We start from the raw sequence: 22339 nt of genomic DNA, 5'->3' as shown, positions 1-22339 counted from the left end.
CAAAATAAAAATTAAATATATTTCATTTATATAAAAATTATTTAAGCCTATACAATATTATTTGTGAGTTTCCACAGGCCAAGCATATAATAAAACATGAAAATGGCATATACAGAGAAAGGAAGCATACCCATATGCAATAAGTATCTCATGTGCTGAAAAAAATGTGTATCTAGAAGGAGCACTTCACATATGCTAGCAGTAACAATTCAAGAAAAATATATGTAAAATATACTTATTCATCTTCATCAACATGATAATAAACACCATAGATTTTTGGGTTTTACGTTGTGAGGTTTGCATTGTAGGATGTAGATTTCACCTTTTGAAAATTTTAAACCAAGGGAATAATATAGGGACAGAAGAAAAATGCAATACGGCAACCAATAGCTTCGAAAAAGCAACACAACAATAATATAATTGAAGAGCAGTAGTACTATTATTCTTATAATATTTTGTGCATATCCATTATTTTTACCACTCATTTCCTACTTTATTTTTTCTCTTTTTATTTCAACATATCTCTTGCATGGAAATTGTTTACAAAAAATAACACTCGCAATTAAATCATATTTTGAACAGTAAACTTAGCAAGATTCTTTTCAGATTTGTTTTTCAATTCTCAGATAGTAATTAATTTGGTACACATAAACTATTCTCTTGACATGATTTGGCTCCTCTGTAATCCACCGATCTAGTCATGCAAGTGAGTCAACAAAGAAAGAAAAAATGGACTAAAAGGAACAAAAACCGAGGAGTTGAAAAATGCAGAGTGACATATGGTTATAATAAGATACAAACTTAGAAGAATATTAATATTAATTAATCTATACCCTCCAACCCACCCCCAATGTTGGAAAAATAAGAAAAGTTACCCTACAATAATAAGTCAAGCTTTCCAAGCCCATCCATCATCATCTACGTTACACTTGGAAAAAATGATTTTTAATTTATTGGATGATTACCATAGTTTGATGAACCTCCAAGTAGCAACCCTCCACCTGAAGCTGCATAGACATCATGAGAACGATCCACCATTGGAGATGAAGATGAAATTCCATTTCTACCACCATCACTTCCACTTGTAACATTTCCACCACCACCACCACTCAAATGTAATTCAGATAAATTAGGGTACCCTTCTTTGTCCTCAACCCCTTGATCATAGAGAAACCCTTTGAAGACATGGCCACCAATCTTCACAACTGCTTGATACGCATACTCATCTTCCCCACCATCATCCACTGATGTTACACGAACACACTTGAACACTGCTGGTGCACGCACTTGACTTGGTAGTGACTCCTTGAAACCCACATCTGAAAAAAAATTAATTCAACAAACCCTACTTAATTAATTCCCATACTCAACAAATGCAATATTACCACCCCACAAAAACCCTTCAAATCCCACCAATTAACCCATGAAAAACATCAACAGTAATGAAGTTATAACAACAACAATTCTTGTAAATGACCAGAATGCAAGCATTTCTCGTAAATTACATAAATTTACACATGATTTATCTTGTTTAAAAGAAATAATTATTTATTTTTATAAAATAATAAAAAAATAGTATATTATGTTTCTAAAATTAAACTAATAGTACTTCTCAATCTCTATTCGATAAAATAAACAAATAAAACTATTACTTCCCAAAGTATTTCCAAACCATCAGATATTAACGGAAAATATAGATTCTCAGACTAAATTTTTTATATAAATATTATGAATATTTAAAAAGACCAACACAATAGTAGTTGTAAACACATGGAAAATTTCAATATCAATTTGGAACACACACAAACCTTCATGGCTAGAACAACCAGGCAAGAATAGCTCATAAACATACCGTACATGTTGGGATGAAATTACAATATTTCTTAGGTGGTTGGTATATATTATCCTCTCAGCATAACGAGAGTTTAATTTCACTTAGAAAAATTTGTGTAATAAAATTTGCATTAAATTTAGATTAATAAAGAAAAACTTCAGTTCTTATCAAAATAAAAACTTGGATCTTTGTTTAACATGTAAAACTTTTGCACTATCATTGTTATGAAAACAAAAATTATTTCTTTTTCTTCAATATTTTAGAAAGATAACCACAATTTTTCTGTACAAGTGTTATAGTAGCTGGAAATATCATAAGAATTATGTCAGAAAAGAAAAAACAAAGAGTTTTGGACTTTTGGTATTGTAGTCTTTTAGGTCAATAATTGAATAAATTAAATTGTAAGACCAAACAAAAAGAGTTTCAGGATACAAAAACCCTTAAATTTATGAGGTAGAGCAAAATTTCTTAATTTTGTAACTAAGACTATAATTTGGAACACATTAGAGACACAAATCTTGATGGAAAACAAAAAAGAAAACGCAAACCTTGGGGGCTACAACCAGTGTCAAAACTCCTCGGAGGAGTGGTATTATTAGACGTTGAAGTATGCGAAGTAGTTTGAGAAGCAACAAGCCTAGGTTTCTTGGCACCGGAAGTGGCCCCATTGGACCCAACCGCCGCACCGGCCGCCGCCACCCCCTTGAGCTGCCTCTCCCTCCGCCGTGACGCCGGCACCCACGTGCTCTTCACGTGCGTGGAGCAATCAAAACCCCTACTCTTGCAACACGTCCTGCACCTCCTGTGACTACAATCCTTCTTCGCCTGGTTCCCACAGTCCTGGCACGTGCTAGTCCCGCCCCCATCCCCACACGTGTCACGCTCCATGTGACCCTGTTGCTGCTGCGGCGGAGAAGACTCGTGCTCCTGCCATAACTGAATTCTGTTACGGTGGTGACTGATGTTTCCCATTATGCCCTCGCTCTCGAGGCATGGCGTGGCGGTTAGGAGAGGGAAAACGTTGACTCCGTGTGCCGTTGCAGGGTTGTTGGAATTGTTGGAACCGTTGTTGTTGTTTGGATCGGATAAGACGACGTCGTTGTGGTGGTGGTAGAAGGAGGAAGCAGGCGCCACCACGAAGATGTCATGGTGAGGCGCCAGGTTGTAGTTGAACGACCTCGATACCCCCGGCCACATGGCTCCGCCGCCGTGCGCAGTGGCGGCGGATGAAGCATTGAAGCCGAGGGAGAGGTCGTCACCGCGGCCGGAGATGGCAGACGGAGGGGCCGACCAGTCTGCAAAGGCACCGGAATCTGAAGGGAACCGCCTTGTGGTAGCCACAACTGAAGACCTAGGTTTTAGAAGACAACCTTGCTCGAACCAGATAAAATCTGTATAATCACAAAATAAAATTTGCTCTGAATGTGTATATATATATATACTTGCAACACAACTACCAATTATACTAAAAAGGTTTCATATTAATTAATTCATGCATTCAGTGTCACATATAATATATATAAATATAAATATGAAATAATTTTGTATTAATTAATTCACATATATATTCGGTGTCACATAGTATACATAAATATAAATGCAAAACAATTTCAAATCAGTTAATTTATAAGATGAATGTTAGACTATATATATATACAGGTTTATTTGAGTGATGACAACTAACAAGGTGGTTATGATTGTCTCTGACTGAAGAAAAGGTTGTTGGATCTTGTGAGAGTTTTGGAAGGGAAAAAAATCTCTCAATGTGAGCGTTATTTGTTGAAGTGGGGTTTTTCCAAGTGGTTCGGGGTAGAAACCAAGGAGGTTTGGCCTTTTTTAGTGGGAGAGAGGGGCTTTTTTTTACCACTGGGGGGTTTGTTTTTGTTTTTTTTGATTTTTTTTTTTTTTTTTGTTACTGTCCTTTGGGGATAGGAAAAAAGGAAAGGGTTGGTTCAAGGGGGAAAGGGGGGGGGTGGGGGGGGGGGATGGGGTTCTGAAATCTGAATGGTTCAGAGAAAGAGGGGCAGTGAGCAGTGATAAATGAATGAGAAAAATGCACAGCAATAACGACCTATGTTACTGTGATGAATCTCTTTTCTTCTGTTCTTGTTGCTGACCCTTTTTCTATCATCACCATCAGCGTGATCATCACCATCTTCTTTTTCTTCTTCTATTTTGATATTTTTTTTTCACTTACTCTCGAGAGAAATAGAGCCTCATTCCTTCCTTTCTTTCTCTCTCTCTCACACTTTCTCCCTAACTAGAACTAGAATGTAGGTGGGTTCCTCCCTAACCAAAAACTAAAAAACTTTTTTTCTCTCTCTCTCTCCAATAATCACTATGATTGATATAAGTAGAGTTGTAGAGTGCACAGAAGAGATATTTAAAGCGTGCATAAAGACTTTTGTTCTCTAGTTTTTGTAATGTTATGGACCCTTTCTCTTTCTAAAGTCACATGAATGAATGAAGGTGAAGTGAAGCTAGCTAAGCTAATACGCTAGCATCCCGTTACATGTGGGCGAGGGCACCCTTTCCTTTCCTATTGGCGCGTGCGTGAATTGTCACCGCACAAAAACGAATATAAGGCGCAAACTCATGCTTAAGAAATGCTGGTAGGAGTATTTTTGTTTTTTAATTCGTGAAAATGGAATACATTATCTTGAATTTATAATAATTTAGATATTCTTTTCAATTAAATGAGTTAGATGTATTTTACACTATAGCTAGTTTATTTCACAAATTATTTATTTATGTTTTAGAATATAAGGTTGAAACAATTTATTTATATGTTTTTTTTATCTTAGGTTAGAGACCAGAGTATTTTTTAATATATTAATTCTGCTAGTGGTATATAATTATTACTCGTCCAAAGAAATTTTATATAGTAACTATTAAATGTGTTTTTTCATTAAATAGATAATTTTTATTTGTATGAACACAATTATATTAATACTTTATGTTTCACATGTTTGTTATGAAATAATAAAATAATTACTTTGAAATGTATTACACAATTTTATTTAAAATGCTCAAAAATAAAAATTTTGTTATATTTTCAGGAAAAAAATATTCTTAGGGTTAAAAAGATAATGTGTTTAATAAATGTCTTCTTAGTGTTTTCTTAAGACAAAAAATGTTAAGAATACACTCTTTTACAAATATATTGTTTATTAGTACATAAAATTCATGTAAAATAAATTTGTTTAGTAGGTCTTACTTTTTATTAAATATTTTTTTTTTAATTTTGTAAATTTTAATAAATTTTAACTAATAATAAAGTATATGTTTAAAAAATTATATCAAAAAGTGTGTTCTTGGAACTAATTCTTCAAAAAAAATTTAAATATATATTTTTTATTAGTATAATTTTGTTAGATTTTAATTTTATTTCATTAGAAGGACGAGTGTGTTACAATACCTGTTATTAGTAGTCTAGCACTCCTGTACAACAAATATGGAAATAATTTGCTTTCTTATATATATATTTTTAAGATTATAAATACAAGAAATATATTTCATTTTTTTACTTATTTTTTTTATCTTTTTCATACATAATTAGTTTATGAAAATACAATTTGTGCATCGATTTAATTTCTAGTAAAATTAACAATGACTCAGTACTAATCTCTATGAACACTAACTCAAACAAATGCAAATTTTAAAGTATTTTACTTTACTTATTTTATAAGAATTTGTATTTTTGTGCTTTGTTTGTTTCAATAGATAGCATGGAAAATATGAACATATGATATATATTGGGCAATCCTTCCCCGTTTGCAATGATATAAATCACGAAGGAGTGCATATATTTATCCTACATAAAAACATACATGTCCTGTCTAAGGGATGGAGGAAAGGTTTATGTAGATATAAATAAATTAAAGTTGTTTTTATTTATATCACGTTCTTTTTTATTGGACGCCTTTACGTTATTCGAAACATATATTTTATTTTATTAACTAAATAAGAACAAATTTCACTTTTTAGTTTTTTTTTATAAATCAAAGAATAAACTACGTTCACACTGATCCGTAAGTTTTTTTCATATTACACATAATACTCCTATTTTTTTTTTATCCTTACATGCACTTACTCACTTGTTTATTTGAAACTACAGCCTTACTCTACAGAAAATTAGGCTCTCGCATGTAGTACGGCGCGTGAAAATGATGAGCTGTAACTGCTGAAATTATTTGTTTTAGAAAAATGGTAATATATATTATTCTAACGATTATTAATTGTTATTATTATATTAAACCTATGGCCTATGGAAATGAGTAGAGTGGTGGCAGTGTAGCACTCACCTACACTGTAGACTATAATCTCTAATGTCATCCATATCTTTCGCCCTTTTCCTAAGATAGTAGTAGTACTTCCTATACCAATATCATCACTGTATTCTTTTTTGTTTTGAAACGTATATATCACTGTATTCTATTGTTTATATAGATTGTCCATGGATCATATCATTTTGAAGATGATGTTTAATTTTTAAATATATTATTTGCCTATTTGTTTCACATTTATACAATTGATTTGTATCTCTATTCTATTCTATTCTATTTGTTTAGATTATTGATATGTTTAAAATATTAATAAAAAAATAAAATAAAAAATTATTAAGATTTTTAACACTTAATGTTATCAATATGTTATCTATCATATTTTTTAATAATTTTATGTTTATTAATTCTTTAACTAGTATTTTTATAAATTTCATAATAAGACCCTTAATTATACGCATGTAATCATATTGTATACATGCTCTTTTATATAAGAATATAAGTTATGACGAAAATTTCTTGTTTATCACAGAACTGCCTTTTAGGTTTAGTCAAATATAATTAATTCAAGGAGACAAAATTCTCTTGTCTATTTTTCTTTCACAAAATTTGAATTTAAATTCTTACATAAAATTAAATTCATTGTTACTTAACCTAGTGCTTATTTGCAATTTTAATCTCATATTTAGTAAAATGTTTCTCTCTTTTTCCTTTTTATTGTGTAATAATATTTACATATTTCTCAAATTTTAATTTGGTGTACAAATGTTGAATGTTGGCAATATATATACTCCTAGAGCATGCCTTTCAAAAAAAAAAAAAAAACTCCAAGAACAGATCCCAATCTACTTACATCTTTTTGCGTGTGAAAAAAATTGACCTAAAAATGAAAACGAATTGTTTCAATGAGTACAAGCTGAGTCGTCCAGTAATGGTATGTTACATACTTTTGCAAAAGACAATTTTGGCGTTACTTTCACCTAATTAAGCAGTTCGGTATTTATAAGAATTGTCTATTTGTGGAATTTTATTGGCCACATAATAAAAAAATTTATTAAAATTTACTAAAATGTAACAAGATCGAATTACAAGTTTAGAAAATTAACAAACACTCTAACGGAAATTAAAAATAATTTATGTATCAAAATTCAGAAAAGAAATTCATATCTTAATAAGCCAAATCAAATGAATAAATATCTTACACAAGTGCGAGGACTAAACTATATATGAGATGTTTTCTTTGTGGTGTGTGGAGAAATGAAAGATTGTTGAAGTACACCCTATGGCGTAAACAGTCAGAGAGAGATTTCTTTATTTGGTCAAAACACTGATCCATAAATTCCGTGCGTGAAATAAGGACAAGATAAATAAATAGGTCAGCATCCAAAATCACAAAGAAATTAAGGCGGTCTTTGATTAAAAAAAAAAAGAAAAAAAGAAATAAGTTACATAAAACGGAGATGGAAAGGGTATTTTTTGTTCGTGTGATTTTGTTTTTTTATAAAAATTATTTTTTAGACGACAAAAATAACTTTTTTAACAAAAATCAATTTTTCTTGGTTTTTAGACAAAAAAAATCAATTTTTTAGCCAAAAGAATCAAAGATAGGTAAAAAAAATAGATTTTCTTTGACACAATATATTTTTCTTATCAATTATTACTCATCTATTTTTCTTAAATCAAACAACATAATATATCATTTTTTTTCTTTTTCAGATTATCTCCTATTTCTATCACTCATATTTCTCTTATATAAATCAAACACACCTTAAGTTCAATAATGTTCCAATTCAAATAAAAATGACAATTCAGCTTGGGCGAGTTTGTTTAAACTTAAAAAAATAATTTAAAATATTTTTTATATAAGTTTTTTTTTAAGAAGAAGATAGAATTTACTTCTTAAAATAATTTAAACAAATATATTGTATTGTCCAAAAGCCACAAAATACATGTGGCATCGTACGTGGCACATAGAGGCACATGTTCACCCTACACGTCAGTCCTGCTACAGAAGAGCGAACGCCTGACCCTTAGCAGTCAGGCTCCTAAAAAATCGATTATCTCTAAATATTCAAATGTATTTGAATATCTTATCCATTGGCAGGTAATTAATTATTTATAATGTCACACGTTATATACAAGGTATGATTATCTTCTACCTTTTTACCACGCTTAACTAATATAAATACAGGTTCCAAAGAACCCTTTACACGATCCATCACACACTCGCTACTACAAGTTTGTGTGTCTCTCTCTCTCATACGTTCCTTATTTACGCATACACTTGCTTTTCTTTCCTCACTCATATTCTTACTTGAGCATCAAAGTCTTTTATTTTGCAAGTCCCCCCTCCTCTCAAAGACACCTCTCCAGGACAACGTTTGAAGTTTGGGACCTCACTCAACCACGTCCACCCTAATGTGTCACAGTTCCGAATTTTAGTAAGAACATTTGGCGCCCACCGTGGGGCCACGGTAAAACATACCCCACGACTTCTCGTCAATTCTCTCTCGTTCATCCATGGTTAGCAGTCGATCTAGCCTCAAACACGAGACCCTTCTCAAAGACTCCCATCCTCATCTGGTAGTTATGACAGACACAGACACTCTACAACAACTCCAAAACCACATTGTCGAGATAGAAAGACGCCACGAGAAGGAGTTGACAAAGCTAAAAGCTGACAATGACCAGCTGGAGGCTCATGTTAGACATCCCTAAGGAGACGAGCAATTTGCCCACACCTTGCTTGAACGCACCTAAGGGGAACAACACCTCCGACACACAGGCAACACTGTAGATGACTTAAGCCTCTTCCACATGCACCACCCAATAGAGAGGACTGTCTTTCGACATCCTTTTGTTGACTGCATTATGGAGGCTGGCATGCCCTTGGGGTGGAAACCACTCAACCTCGAGGGGTACAACGGGACAACAGATCCAAATGAGCATCTAGATGCCTTCCTCACATAGGCGAACCTCTACACAACGACGACATGATTCTATGTCTTTTCTTTCCTGCGTCCCTCAAAGGGGCAACATTGACCTGGTATGATGGACTCCCACCAAGGTCCATAGACAACTTCAACACCCTCGTTGAACAATTTAGTGCGCAGTATGCCACCAGCAAGTCTCACTGCATGACCTCGACCACCTTTATCAGTCTGCAACAAGCAAACGATGATTCCCTTAGAAAGTTCATGCACAGATTTGGGCGCATAGCTGTCCAGATCCAAAATCTTAACCCCAAGGTAGTGTTGCATTCCATGCTCCTCGCACTACGCCCTGGCAAGTTCGTGGATAGTCTATGCAAAAAAACCACTTGGTAGTATGGACGAGTTGCGCGAGCAAGCCAAGGGTTACATCTTGATAGAAGAAATATCCATATTCCAAAATGAAGTCTATCAAGCCAGACAGAAGCTCGATAAGCGCAAAGCAAACACCAAGGCCGACTTACATAAGTCGGATAAGAGGCATAAGCCAAACAAGCGCCAGCCTCTCTCCAAAGGGCCTAGGTATAAGCATTACACACCCCTAACGACCAATCACACCACGATTCTCGAGGAAGTATTCAACCTGGATGTACCCATCCGGCTACCCAAGACGAAACTTCCAAGGTCAGGGTCAGACATAACCAAATACTGCAAATATCACCATGGTATTGATCATAGCACTGAAGATTGCTTGGCCTTAAAAGACAAGATAGAAGAACTTATACAGGTTGGGTACGTAGCCCAATTTTTTAAGAGACTAGAAAATCACCAAGCAGGAGCAAGACCAGGAGGACATCAAGAGGAGCAGCACAAGAACCAGGAAGCAAATAGAAGAAGAGTGGAAGATCGAGGCAGACAAAGACCACAGCCACAACGGCATGAGCGACCACCTTCACCAAAACAGGAACCCACCCAACACATCAGATGTGTAATCAACATCATCGCTGGCAGATTTTTCTATGGGGGACAATCGAACCAGTCCCGAAAATGTCATCTACACGTCATCCGGGACATCAACATTAACTTTGTCAACACACCCCTACAATGAAGTCTCCCTCCTATCACCTTCACGGACAAGGACTTCAAGGGCATCAACCCCATCAACCAAGAAGACCCTGTGGTTGTCTTCATGATCATAACGAACTTCATGGTGTCCAGGGTCCATATCGACCAAGGAAATTCCACTGATATCTTGTATTGGAAAACCTTCCAGACTTGATGTCTCACCCGACAATATGTGCACTCATGTTGGTCCACTCCTCGGCTTTGCACGTGAGAGAGTTGAGACCAGAGGCTACGTGGACTTGATGACCACTTTCGGTCAAGGCAAGCTCTCTAGGAGCTTCACCATCAGATATCTATTGGTTGACGCAAACACATCATACTTTGCCTTAATCGGCAGAAAGACACTCAACGAGCTTGGAGCCATAGTCTCCACGTCCTATTTGACGATGAAATTCCCTACACTAACAAGGGAGATTGTAACTGTCAAGGCTGACCAAAAGCAAGCACCACAATGCTATACAGAGAGCCTGAAGGTAGCACTGTATCCTCCCATCTGGGAGCCTGCCATGCCTCACCCCACAGCGGCTGAAGGCACTCAAGTCATGATCGTGGATGAAGTTTCTCAAATCTGAGCCCTGGCTGTCTACCAGGTCAGCCAAAGCGGTGATTTTGACATAGATCCATGAGACGACCCCTCCGGTAGAGGCCTGAAACCAATCAAAGAGCTTGTCTAGCTGCAACTCGAACCTAAACTTGGGCAGTGCATGCGGCTTAGTAGGGACCTCTCCAGTCACGAACATTAGTGCATCACTGACCTACTATGTAGAAACACAAATTTATTTTCTTGGCAGTCATCTGACATGGTAGGAATCTATCCCGGCATAATCTGCCACAAACTGGCTATTTGCCCTCAGGCCAAACCTATATCACACAAGAAAAGGAAGATGGGAGAAGAACGACGTAAAGCTGTCAAAGAAGAAGTCGACAAGCTCCTCCATGCAAACTTTATCAGAGAGGTCAGGTTTTCTACCTGGCTCGCCAACGTTGTCATGGTAAAAAAGGCCAATAATAAATTGCGAATATGCACCGACTACACTAATCTAAACAGGGCATGCTCCAAAGACGCATACCCTCTGCCCAGTATCGACAGGTTGGTTGATGGAGCATCTGGATTTCAGGTGCTAAGCTTCATGGATGCCTACTCCGGATACAACCAGATCAGAATGCATCCTCTAGCCGAGGAGAAAATGAAATTCATTACTGAAGATGCCAACTTTTGCTACAGGGTCATGCCATTTGGCCTAAAAAATGTAGGCACAACATACCAACGACTAATGGACCGAGTCTTCAAACAAAAAATCAGACGAAACGTCGAGGTATATGTGGACGACATGGTCATCAAGTCTCAAAGCATACCCTAATACGTGGCAGACCTAGAAGAAGTCTTCAAGGAATTATGAAAATACGACATGCACCTCAACCATAAAAAATGTACTTTCGGGGTAAGGGGCAATAAGTTCCTCGACTTCATGATCACACATCAGGGGATTGAAGCCAACCCTAACAAATGCACTACCATACTGGAGATGCAGAGCCCAACCAACATCCAAGAGGTTCAGAAGCTCAACAGTATGCTAGCATCCCTGTCCAGGTTCCTTCCAAAACTCATCGAAAAGGCGAAGCTATTTTACAAACTGCTTAAGAAAATTGAGCCCTTCTCTTGGGACGAGACTTGTGAGCAAGCTTTCCTGGTTTTCAAGAAGACCATAGCCATATTGCCAGTTATGAGTCAACCCAGGCTAGGAGCACCATTACTTCTACATCTCTTAGTAGCTGCGAAGCCGTCAGTTCATCCCTCATACTAGAGGAAAGGAAGCACTAGCTCCTTATCTACTACACCAGCCACATACTCCATGATGCCGAGAAACGCTATCAAATGATTGAAAAGGTGGCACTAGCACTTATCACCTTGGCCAGACGACTTAAGCTCTATTTCCAGAGTAATCAAGTGGTAGTCAAGATGAACTACGTTATCAAGCAGGTTTTGAGAAATCCTGAACTCGTAGGAATGATGGTGGCTTGGTTTGTCGAACTTTCAAAGTTCGACATTCAATACCAACCACGTGGCCTCATGAAGATACAATTCATGGATGCCTTTCTAGCAGAATTTGATGGAAACGACATTACCACCCCAGACTGGTGGACCCTTTACATTAACGGTGCGTCTAATGTAAAAGAAAGCGGGGTAGGGATTATCCTTGAAGGCCCTAACAACATTACTCTAGAGCAAGCCCTTAAGCTCAACTTCAAAGCCTCAAACAATCAGACAAAGTATAAGGCGCTCATTTCAGGTCTGAAGCTAGCAAGAAAAGTTGGAGCCAAAAGGCTACAATGCTACATAGACTCGCAACTTGCCCAAGGACAAGTTGCCAACACATACCAGACCAAGGAAACAGTACTGCTCAAGTACTATCAGATAGCGAAGTCTCTCATCAACAATTTTGAATGTTTCGAAATGTACTACATTTCCAGAGAAAGCAATACACGAGCAGACCTGCTCTCTAAGCTGGCCAACACCAAGAAGATTGGCCACCTCAAGACTATCATCCAGGAGATGCTCCAAACTCCTACCATAGATGCTGAAAAAATTATGGTTAGAGAAGAGGAGGAACCAAACTGGATGACTGATGTAGCTCCATGTGGAGCTTGTAGGCCTTGGATCTTCTTCATCAATGGAGTCTTTTGCTTCTTGAAGATGAATGGAAGCAGAATGGAGAAAGAAGATGATTAGAGATGCCACTTCAAGGAGAAGATGAGTCAAGAAGAAGCTCACCACCATAGGAAGCCATGGATAAGAGCTTGAAGGAAGGAAAAGATGAGTATAGGGAGAGGGAGAGAAGGAGCACGAAATTTAGTGCCTCAAATGAGGTCTGAACTTTGAAGTGTAATTCTCAAATGATCAAAGTTGAAAAAATGCACACACATGACCTCTATTTATAGCCTAAGTGTCACACAAAATTGGAGGGAAATTTGAATTTCTATTCAAATTTCACTTGAATTTGAAATTGAATTTCTGGAGCCAAAATTTCACTAATTATGATTAGTGAATTTTAGCTATGGTTCAGCCCACTAATCCAAGATCAAGTCCAAGATTCTCCACTAAGTGTGCTTAGGTATCATGAGGCATGTAAAGCATGAAGGACATTCACAAAGTGTGACTATATGATGTGGCAATTGGGTGTAACAAGCAAATTCTCACCTCCCCCTCTAAAATTTAATTGGATTGAGCTTCTCCCAATTCAATTAAATTTATTTTCCAACACACACACATCAAATATTCACTTAATGAATGTGAAATTACAAAACTACTCCTAATACAAAAACTAGTCTAGGTGCCCTAAAATACAAAGACTGAAAAATCCTACATTTCTAGGGTACCTTACCTACATTATGGAGCCCTAAATACAAGACCCAAAAATAATGAAACTTTAATCTAATATGTACAAAGATAAGTGGGCTCGTACTTAGCCCATGGGCCCGAAATCTACCCTAAGGCTCATGAGAACCCTAGGGCCTTCTCTTGCATCTCTGGCCCAATCTTCTTGGAGTCTTCTATCCAATGCCCTTGGGGGGTAGGATTGCATCATTCTCTCCCCCTTGAAAAGGATTTGACCTCAAATCCAGAGGTTCTTGAAACTCAGGGATTCTTTCCTCAACACCTGTAAAAAGAATAAAAAGATATGTATTAGTGATGTTGGGTATGTTAGAGTAGGGTAAGGATTGAAAACCCCTTTCCTGGCTATCTTCTCATGAGAGAACATAGTTCCTCACCAACTCGATGAGTGATGCTACAAGTATAGAAAAATATGGGACAAACCTTTTGTAAAAGTTTTTTAAGTCCTTGAAGACCCAAATTTCCCTTATACTTGGTGGAGTAGGCCATTCAGGAATGACCTTTATTCTCTTAGGGTCCGTGGGAAGCCCTTGATCACTATTTAAGAAGTTAAGGAAAGTAATGGAATAAAACATACATTTTTCTTTATTTTCATGTTGATTATTCCTACAAAAAATTACGACAAACCTAAGGTGTCCTATATGAGCACCTAGGTTTGTATTGAAACAAAAAATAAGAACAAACCTACCTAATGAGTCCCTATGTACACAATCATGAAAATGTTAGGTGCATGAGTGATTTTACAAAAGAGGGTTGCACCACTCAACACATTTATCATACTACCTATCATAGGGATTTGGTGCCTCATAATTCCTATTTTGGGCACCAACAAAGCACAAGGATTTAAGCTCTTACGAATCAAACCATCATCCAACAACTCCTTTACTTGAGGAATAACCTCAAGCTCAAGAGGTATTGCAGTGTTAAGGGATGTTTCCCTTGATAAGATAAGGTAGAAAGATTGTTTAAGAAGGAGTGCTATTTTGATATCACCTGTTGTTGCAAGATGATTTTCCTTCTTAACAATATTCTTGGAGGAATCCTTTTCCTCTTTTCCCTTTCCCTTGGCCTTTAAAGACAAGGCCTTACTATCCTTCTTTTTCTTTTGTTTTTCTAGTTTTTCTTCCTCATCCCTCTTATCTTGCATAGTTAGTTGATCTTTGGCCACCTGTGAAGGTGTTTGAGGATGCAACACAAATTTAGTGCCAAGATGGGTGAGGGTAATCTCATTAGTTAGGCCATTGTAAATGTTCTTCCTATCAAATTGTAATGTCCTTCCTAAAAGAATATGCCCTACCTCCATGGGAACTACATCACAATTAACTTCATCCTTACATGTCCCAATGGAGAAAGGTACCTTCACTTGTTGGTTAACTATCATTTCCCCTTGTTTATTGAGCCATTGAAGTTTATAAGGTTTTGGGTGGGAAATGATAGAGAGGTTCAACTTGGAAACTAATCTTGTGCTACAATAATTGCAACAAGATCCATTATCCACAATGAGAGAACAAGTTTTATCTAAAATTTTGCATCTTGTATGAAAGATGTTCTCTCTTTGGGATTGAGATAGATCATAAGATTGACCTCCAAGGAGCCTTCTAACCATTAGGAGGCCACCTTCTTCATGGGGGTAGGCTTCCTCAGTAGACTCTTCACCCCTTACTTCATCTTCATTTCCACAAGAAGAAGAGGAAGAAGTAGTCTCCTCTTGACTACTATAAATGTCTTGACCCCTCATAATCATGGTTTTCTTTGTGGGGCATTGAGAGGCAATGTGACCTCTCCCAAGACATTTGAAGCATTTAATGTTGCTAGTCCTTTCTTGGGAACTAGTCTTAGGGGTGGATTTCTTTATGGTCTTACCCTTATCTTCCTTGGGTTTTGAAGGTGCAGCCCCCAAAATTCTTTGGGCTTGGTCCTTCCTTGGATAAGAGTGAAAGCCATAAGATTTTGAAGAAGGTTTTCTTTTAAGTTGCTGCTCCACTCTTATACAAAATTGGACTAGCTCATCTAGGTCCTTATATGGAAAGATTTCAACCTTATCCCTCACTTCCATATTAAGCCCACTAAGTAACTTAGCTATGCTTGTTCTTTCCTCCTCCCTAAGTCCAACTCTTAAAAGGAGTAGTTCCATTTATTGTCTATATTCTTCAACACTTATACTCCCTTTTCTAGGCCTTTGGAGCTTGTCCATAAGCTCTCTTTCATAGTAGGAGGGAATATGCCTCTTCCTAAGGGCACTCTTAAGGTCATTCCAATACTCTACTGGAGGATCCCCATGAATCCTTTGTTCCCTAACAAGGGAAGTCCACCAATAGAGGGCATACCCTTGAAAGCTAAGGGTAGCCAATGGAACTTTTCTCTCTTCGCCAATATGATGGCAAGCAAAAAGTTATTTAACCTTCATTTCCCAATCTAAGTAGGCCTCAACATTATCTTTTCCATGGAAATATGGGAGGCTAATGTTAACCTCTTGAGGCCTTCTATCCTTTTCTCTTCTTTGGGAGTGAGGTCTAGGATGTGACCTATGCCTTCCTCTATAATAGTCACTAAGTTCTTCACTTAGGCTCTTGCAAAATTCATGACTACTATAGGAGACATGTTTTTCTTTTTCCATTTCTTTCATTATTTTTCTTCTTTCTTCCTTTCTTATTTTCTCTCTTTTATCTTGATGTATTTCTTCCACTCTTTTTTTTCCTTTTACTTTTCTCTCTTGTTTTTCTTTCCACAACTTAAGGGATCTCAACTCATCTAATATCTTATACAAGGGGTCCTTAGGAGTAGAACCCTCTCCATTAACACTAAATGAAGAATGAAGACTCATGTTGGTTCCTAAGTTGTGGTTCTTTCTTGTTGGGAGTTTGAAAACAAAAGGTAAAAGAAACTATGGTTTAAACTAGCCAAAATAAACACTAAAAGAGGTGTGAAAGATAAGGTAAAAACTAATTGGTAAAAGGCAAGCTATCTAGGCGATTTGATAATGGAAGGTAAAGGAAATAAGCTATGAAAGTAAGCAAGAAATTAAAGTGCAAGAAATGCAAACTAGGCGGATCCTAAGAGTGTTTGGATGACCTCATTTAAGGTTTCCAACAAAACACTCACTATCCTAAGGAAAAATTGCCTAAAATTATTACACACAAATAGAAGTAGGGTGACCTATTGGAGGCTCCCAACTTACTTCCAATGAAAGGCCTTTTTGTTACAAAATTTGAAAGCAAAGCAAATTGTCAATTACAAAATTACAAAAAAAAAGTCCTCAATTTTGGTGGCTATTCTCTCTTTGGTGTTTCACTCAATTTGGAGTGCTTCTTAGTCCAATAGCTCTTATGGTGGTTGGCCCCTTGCTTCTTGACTCAAATTCTTCAAGGGATGACACCAATCCTCCTTTCCAATTCCCTATATAGAAACTCACAAACAAGGAAACAAAGAGACAAGCAATAACCAAAGACCAAAACATGAAATGAAAGCAAAACCAATAGATTTTTAACAAGACAAATTTTCAAGGATTATTCAACAATTATAGCTATGAAAAGCACATAAAAGCAAGCTAGGACTCGAAGAGAAACTTAGAATGGCTCTAGAGTAGAGTAAAAAAAACAAAAAAAAAGACTCAAGAAACCTCTAGTTTTGGCACTTGTTTTCACACTAATTTTGAATTTAAATTTCAGAACTAAGATTGGTATAAAATAGGCACCAATTATAGAACAAATTTTGAGCCAAAACAACAAGCACACTTCCCTTTCACTTTTTTTTTCTTTTCTGGACACTAATTTTCCTGCCAACTTGTGTGATTTTTCTTATTTTTTCCTTTTGTCCCAATCACTTGTTTCTTTTTTTATAATTTTTTTTTCAAATGTCTAGAAAATTCAGTAAAAATTTAAGCTCAATTGCAGTGACCAATTCTTAGTAATTTTTACAAGTTCATATGTTCAAGCTGCCAGCACCAGCGATTTCAACCTAGAAATTAAGAGTAATGTTTATGTTGCTTAAGGCTTGGATAATTACAAGTTGTGTTTGCTTATGCTTAAATTTCTTGAATAAAACAATTCAAGAGAGTTTAAGACATATTTTGATTCACAAATCCAGCCACAACTCAGCACCACAACTCAATTTCTTCATAGGCATCATATAGGAAACTTAGAAAACAAAACAAAGTTCAACAACAAGACTACTTCTAGGAATTGATTTAGAACATGTTATAAACTAAATAACATGCATGAATTAGACTCGAAATTAAAATGATAGGCTAAAAATGACAAGAATACATGAACAAATGTATCTAAAATTCAATCAACAAAATCAAAATTCAACATAAACTTAGAACATAATGTGATAATTATTATGACTAAACATGACTCCAAGACAACATGGATTAAGTGATTTACACTTAGGATTTTGTGTTTTTTTTTCTAATCAATATTTTGGATGAAAATTTAGATCTAAAGGTTCAGCACAAGAAGATTATGACTGAAAAATGATAGAACCTAAAATCAACACAAAACCATGATTCAAGAGTATATCTATAAAATTTGAACCATAGAAATGCAAGAACAAGTGTAGATCTAAGATTTAATCGGTTTATTTTTTTAATCTACTCTAAACAACACCAAACCACAATACAATGAAGGATATATAGGTAGAATAAGATGAAGAACAAGTAATTAAAGTGAATTGACCGAACAAAAAGATAGAGGAAGCAAAAGAACATCACCTAGACGAAGATGCTCTAATACCACATGACCTAGCTCCATGTGGAGCTGGTAGGCCTTGGATCTTCTTCATCAATGGAGTCCTTTGCTTCTTGAAGATGAATGGAAGCGGAATGGAGAAAGCAGAGGATTGGAGATGCCACTTCAAGGAGAAGATGAGTCAAGAAGAAGCTCACCACCATGAGAAGCCATGGATAAGAGCTCGAAGGAAGGAGAAGATGAGCAGAGGGAGAAAAGGAGCACGAAATTTAGTTCCTCAAATGAGGTCTGAACTTTGAAGTTTCATTCTCAAATTATCAAAGTTGAAAAAATGCACACACATGACCTCTATTTATAGCTTAAGTGTCACACAAAATTGGAGGGAAATTTGAATTTCTATTCAAATTTCACTTGAATTTGAAATTGAATTTCTGGAGCCAAATTTTGGAGCCAAAATTTCACTAATTATGATTAGTGAATTTTAGATATGGTTCAGCCCACTAATTCAATATCAAGTCCAAGATTCTTCACTAAGTGTGCTTAGGTGTCATGAGACATGTAAAGCATGAAGGACATGCACAAAGTGTGACCATATGATGTGGCAATGGGGTGTAGCAAGCAAATGCTCACCTCCCCCTCTAAAATTTAATTGGATTGGGCTTCTCCCAATTCAATTAAATTTATTTTCCAACACACACATCAAATATTCACTTAATACATGTGAAATTACAAAACTACCCCTAATACAAAAACTAGTCTAGGTGCCCTAAAATACAAAGGCTGAAAAATCCTACATTTCTAGGGTACCTTACCTACATTATGGAGCCCTAAATACAAGGCCCAAAAATAATGAAACCTTAATCTAATATGTACAAAGATAAGTGGGCTCATACTTAGCCCATGGGCCCGAACTCTACCTTAAGGCTCATGAGAACCCTAGGGCTTTCTCTTGCATCTCTGGCCCAATCTTCTTGGAGTCTTCTATCCAATTCCCTTTTGGGGTAGGATTGCATCAATGACCCCCCTACAAAAATTCCCTGATACGAGGGATACTCCTACTAAACGAGGACGAAGTTCGACGCACCAAACTAAAGGGCAACTACTATGTCATCCTTGATGGCAAGCTATTCAACAAAGGGTTGACAACAACCCTACTCAAATTCCTAAACAAACAACAAGTAGATTATGTTATGAGAGAATTTCACAAAGGGATTTGCGTTCTCTATACCAGAAGATGCTCCTTAGCCACCAAAGCGGTGTGAGCTGACTACTACTGGCCAACACTCAAGGTAGACACCCTCGACTTTACCAGGAGATGTAGACGATGCCATGACTTTGCAGACGTGCCACACACTCCTCCTGTCAATCTTCACAGTTTGAGCTCCCTTTGGTCCTTCGCCATGTGGGGAATGGACATCCTGGGACCACTTCCAAAAGCCCCAGGAGCAGTCAAATACATACTAGTCGCCATAGACTACTTCACCAAGTGGATAAAAGCAAGACCACTACGGGAAATTACGGCCAACGAGGTGGAGAAATTCACCTGGAAACACCTCATCTGCAGGTTCTGTCTCCCATATGCCATTGTCACCGACAACGAAACTCAATTCAAAGCTCAAACTTATGAAGACTTCCTAAAAAGGCTAGGAATCAAGCACCTAGTCACCTCTGTCGAACATCCTCAGACTAATGGACAGGCAGAGGCAACTAATAAAGTCATCCTCAAGGCCCTGCGTACTAGACTCGATTTAACGACCCGCCTCGTCGCTACGATATTACCATTCTAAATCGCGATTATTTCAAATTTTAAATGAAAACTCCGTTAATTTGCTTATAAAAAAATGAAAGTAATTTTTGCCTCGACATACATTCACCAAACAACACACATTACTTAAGTGGATACATATATATTAGTATAGTAACTCAGTACATATCATTCACATAATGGAAATTAAACTTGTTCATACATATAATTCAAATCTGTGATTTACATCTTTGATTCAACAAAAGAATCATGGAACCAACTATGGAGGAGTTGATTAACAAAACACAACTCTCTCCCAAAATAATCCCAACGTCATCACTTCGGCTCGACGGCTCCTCAACAGAATCTCACTTCCTGCACCCTGCTGCTGTCATTCTGCTCCTACGAACAAGGTTCGCGATCATCACAGGTATCAACCACACGATACAAAATTGCAAGGGTGAGTTCATTATAAAAAGAACCAATGCTAAATCCAAATAATCACAATTAGTAAGAAAACATAGGCAAACATCATGAGATTACACAACATTCATTATTCAACACCCACATTCAACAATTATTCATCATCCACATTCAACAATTATTCATCGTCCATCCATGGATCCAATCAATACTACTCAGAATGATGCATGCACCTGACCTCAACTCTCAGATTCAATATGGTACGTACCATCAACCAAGGAAATAGCCTAAGCGTGTCCACACGACACGACACCTCACTTAGGGAAACTATGCAGTAATTGTCGAGGCCACCCAGTCGTGCACTGTAACTCCCCCCCTCCCTCGATGATCAGCCTGGGCCACAAGGGAGTTCCCTACCAGGTGACACACCTCCCAGTACAAAGTACATATTGTCATAGTTTATACTATTTCCCGTGTCATATGAGGCATGAAACATGGGCACCATCAAGTACAATGACTATGGATGAGTTAAAGATCCTAAGTCATCCCCTCAGAGATGCTTAAACTCTTTAACTACTCTATTTTCCCCCATCAGGGACATCCGACAAGGTCAATGCACCTCCCCATGAACATACACAACATACAAAATATGAACATGAGAACCATCAAGTACAAAGACCATGGATGAATTAAAGATCCTAAACATCCCCTCAGAGATGTTTAAACTCTTTAACCACTTTATTTTCCCCCACCAGGGACATCCGACAAGGTTAATGCACCCCCCCCCACGAACATACACAACATGCATCATCTCAATGCATTTACAACATCATCAACAATTTCATTTCAATATCATTCTCAACATAAACATCATCAATGACGTTATCAACAACAACAACCTCATTCCATATCAATATCACCACATATCAATTTAAAGTCATCAGTAGCAACATCAACAGTAAGTCACATTCCGCATGTACATATATATTTCATGCCTGAGATTCACACTCCCTAGGTCTTTAAACAACACAAGTCAAATAAGGACAATAATTTTATTCATCAACTATATATATATATATATATCACATCCCATTCGTCGAAAACATGGTTTTCTAGAAAAAAAATTCAGCATGCAATAGGGACAGACATATATTCTCATAGTTAGGTTCCCTTACCTTAACCACGATGCAGAAACGATAAATTTATAATAAACTCCCTTCACCTATCGTGAGCTCCCCGTCGGTTCCTCTTTGCGTCACTTAGAGGTCTCTCTCTCGTTCACGCTTGTCGGTCCAACGCAAGTCTCTATTATGCCAAAACGAAAGGAATTTAGAATGGATTTCAAAAACAAGGTCGGGGTCAAATACCCCTGTCAAAACATAAAGGGTTGAGGGGTGTTTCGGATTGTACAAATGGAAACATCATTTTGAAATTTCGATCACGCCAATGTGACCGGGGTTCAGTGAATGCCGCAAAAATAACCTAAATGTTATAAAAAGATAACTTTTACAATGTCTCGTTCTCTAGGGTTTTTCAAAGGAAGTGTAAAAACACCCTATTACAGTACCCAACACATAAGAGACACTAAGAGAAACTCAAACTAGCTAGGAGAAGGTTTAGAAGTCAAGATTACCTCAGAGAAACTTTGAAATGGAGGATTGAGGGATTTTCTCCACCAAATCTTCGAGGAGGATTCTGAGGATTCCGCTCCGATTAAAGTGTTCCTCTTGGTGTAGGGCTCCAACGACAAGCAACGGCGGCCACCGGTGGTCTTGGGTGGTGAAAAATGAGGTTTTAGGGTTTGGGTGGCATTTTTGGAGAAAAGGAGAGTGAAAAATTGTACTTTTCACGCTAAGGATGTACTTATAACCTGTAAATTTTGTTTAGCGAGACTGTCGCGCTAAACTTAAGTCCACTT

The 22339-nt window shown here is 37.0% G+C and overlaps 1 protein-coding gene across 1 annotated transcript; it reads right to left on the bottom strand.

Moving 5' to 3' along the window:
• Positions 1-757: 757 nt before the first annotated feature.
• Positions 758-9377, bottom strand: LOC100815750 (protein LATERAL ROOT PRIMORDIUM 1). Its single transcript, XM_026127374.2, has 3 exons — positions 9161-9377; positions 2383-3225; positions 758-1319 (listed from the first exon to the last, which is right to left on the bottom strand). Exons 1-3 carry the CDS (start codon positions 9375-9377, stop codon positions 946-948), a joined length of 1434 nt encoding a protein of 477 aa, XP_025983159.1. The 3' UTR covers positions 758-945.
• Positions 9378-22339: the final 12962 nt, after the last annotated feature.

This window comes from Glycine max, chromosome 20, assembly GCF_000004515.6.
Source record: "Glycine max cultivar Williams 82 chromosome 20, Glycine_max_v4.0, whole genome shotgun sequence".
Lineage (NCBI taxonomy): Eukaryota > Viridiplantae > Streptophyta > Magnoliopsida > Fabales > Fabaceae > Glycine > Glycine max.
The sequence above is the reverse complement of the archived record's forward strand: the minus strand, read 5'-3'. Positions and strand labels throughout refer to the sequence as shown.

Excerpts from the sequence above, each read along its gene's own strand:
- LOC100815750 (XM_026127374.2), bottom strand. The coding sequence starts at position 9,377 with ATGCAACACTACCTTGGGGTTAAGATTTTGGATCTGGACAGCTATGCG. Across the intron at positions 3,226-9,160 it reads GTGGGAGTCCATCATACCAG|ATTTTATCTGGTTCGAGCAA; the intron begins GTCAATGTTGCC and ends GTGATTATACAG. Across the intron at positions 1,320-2,382 it reads CACTGGTTGTAGCCCCCAAG|ATGTGGGTTTCAAGGAGTCA; the intron begins GTTTGCGTTTTC and ends ATTTTTTTTCAG.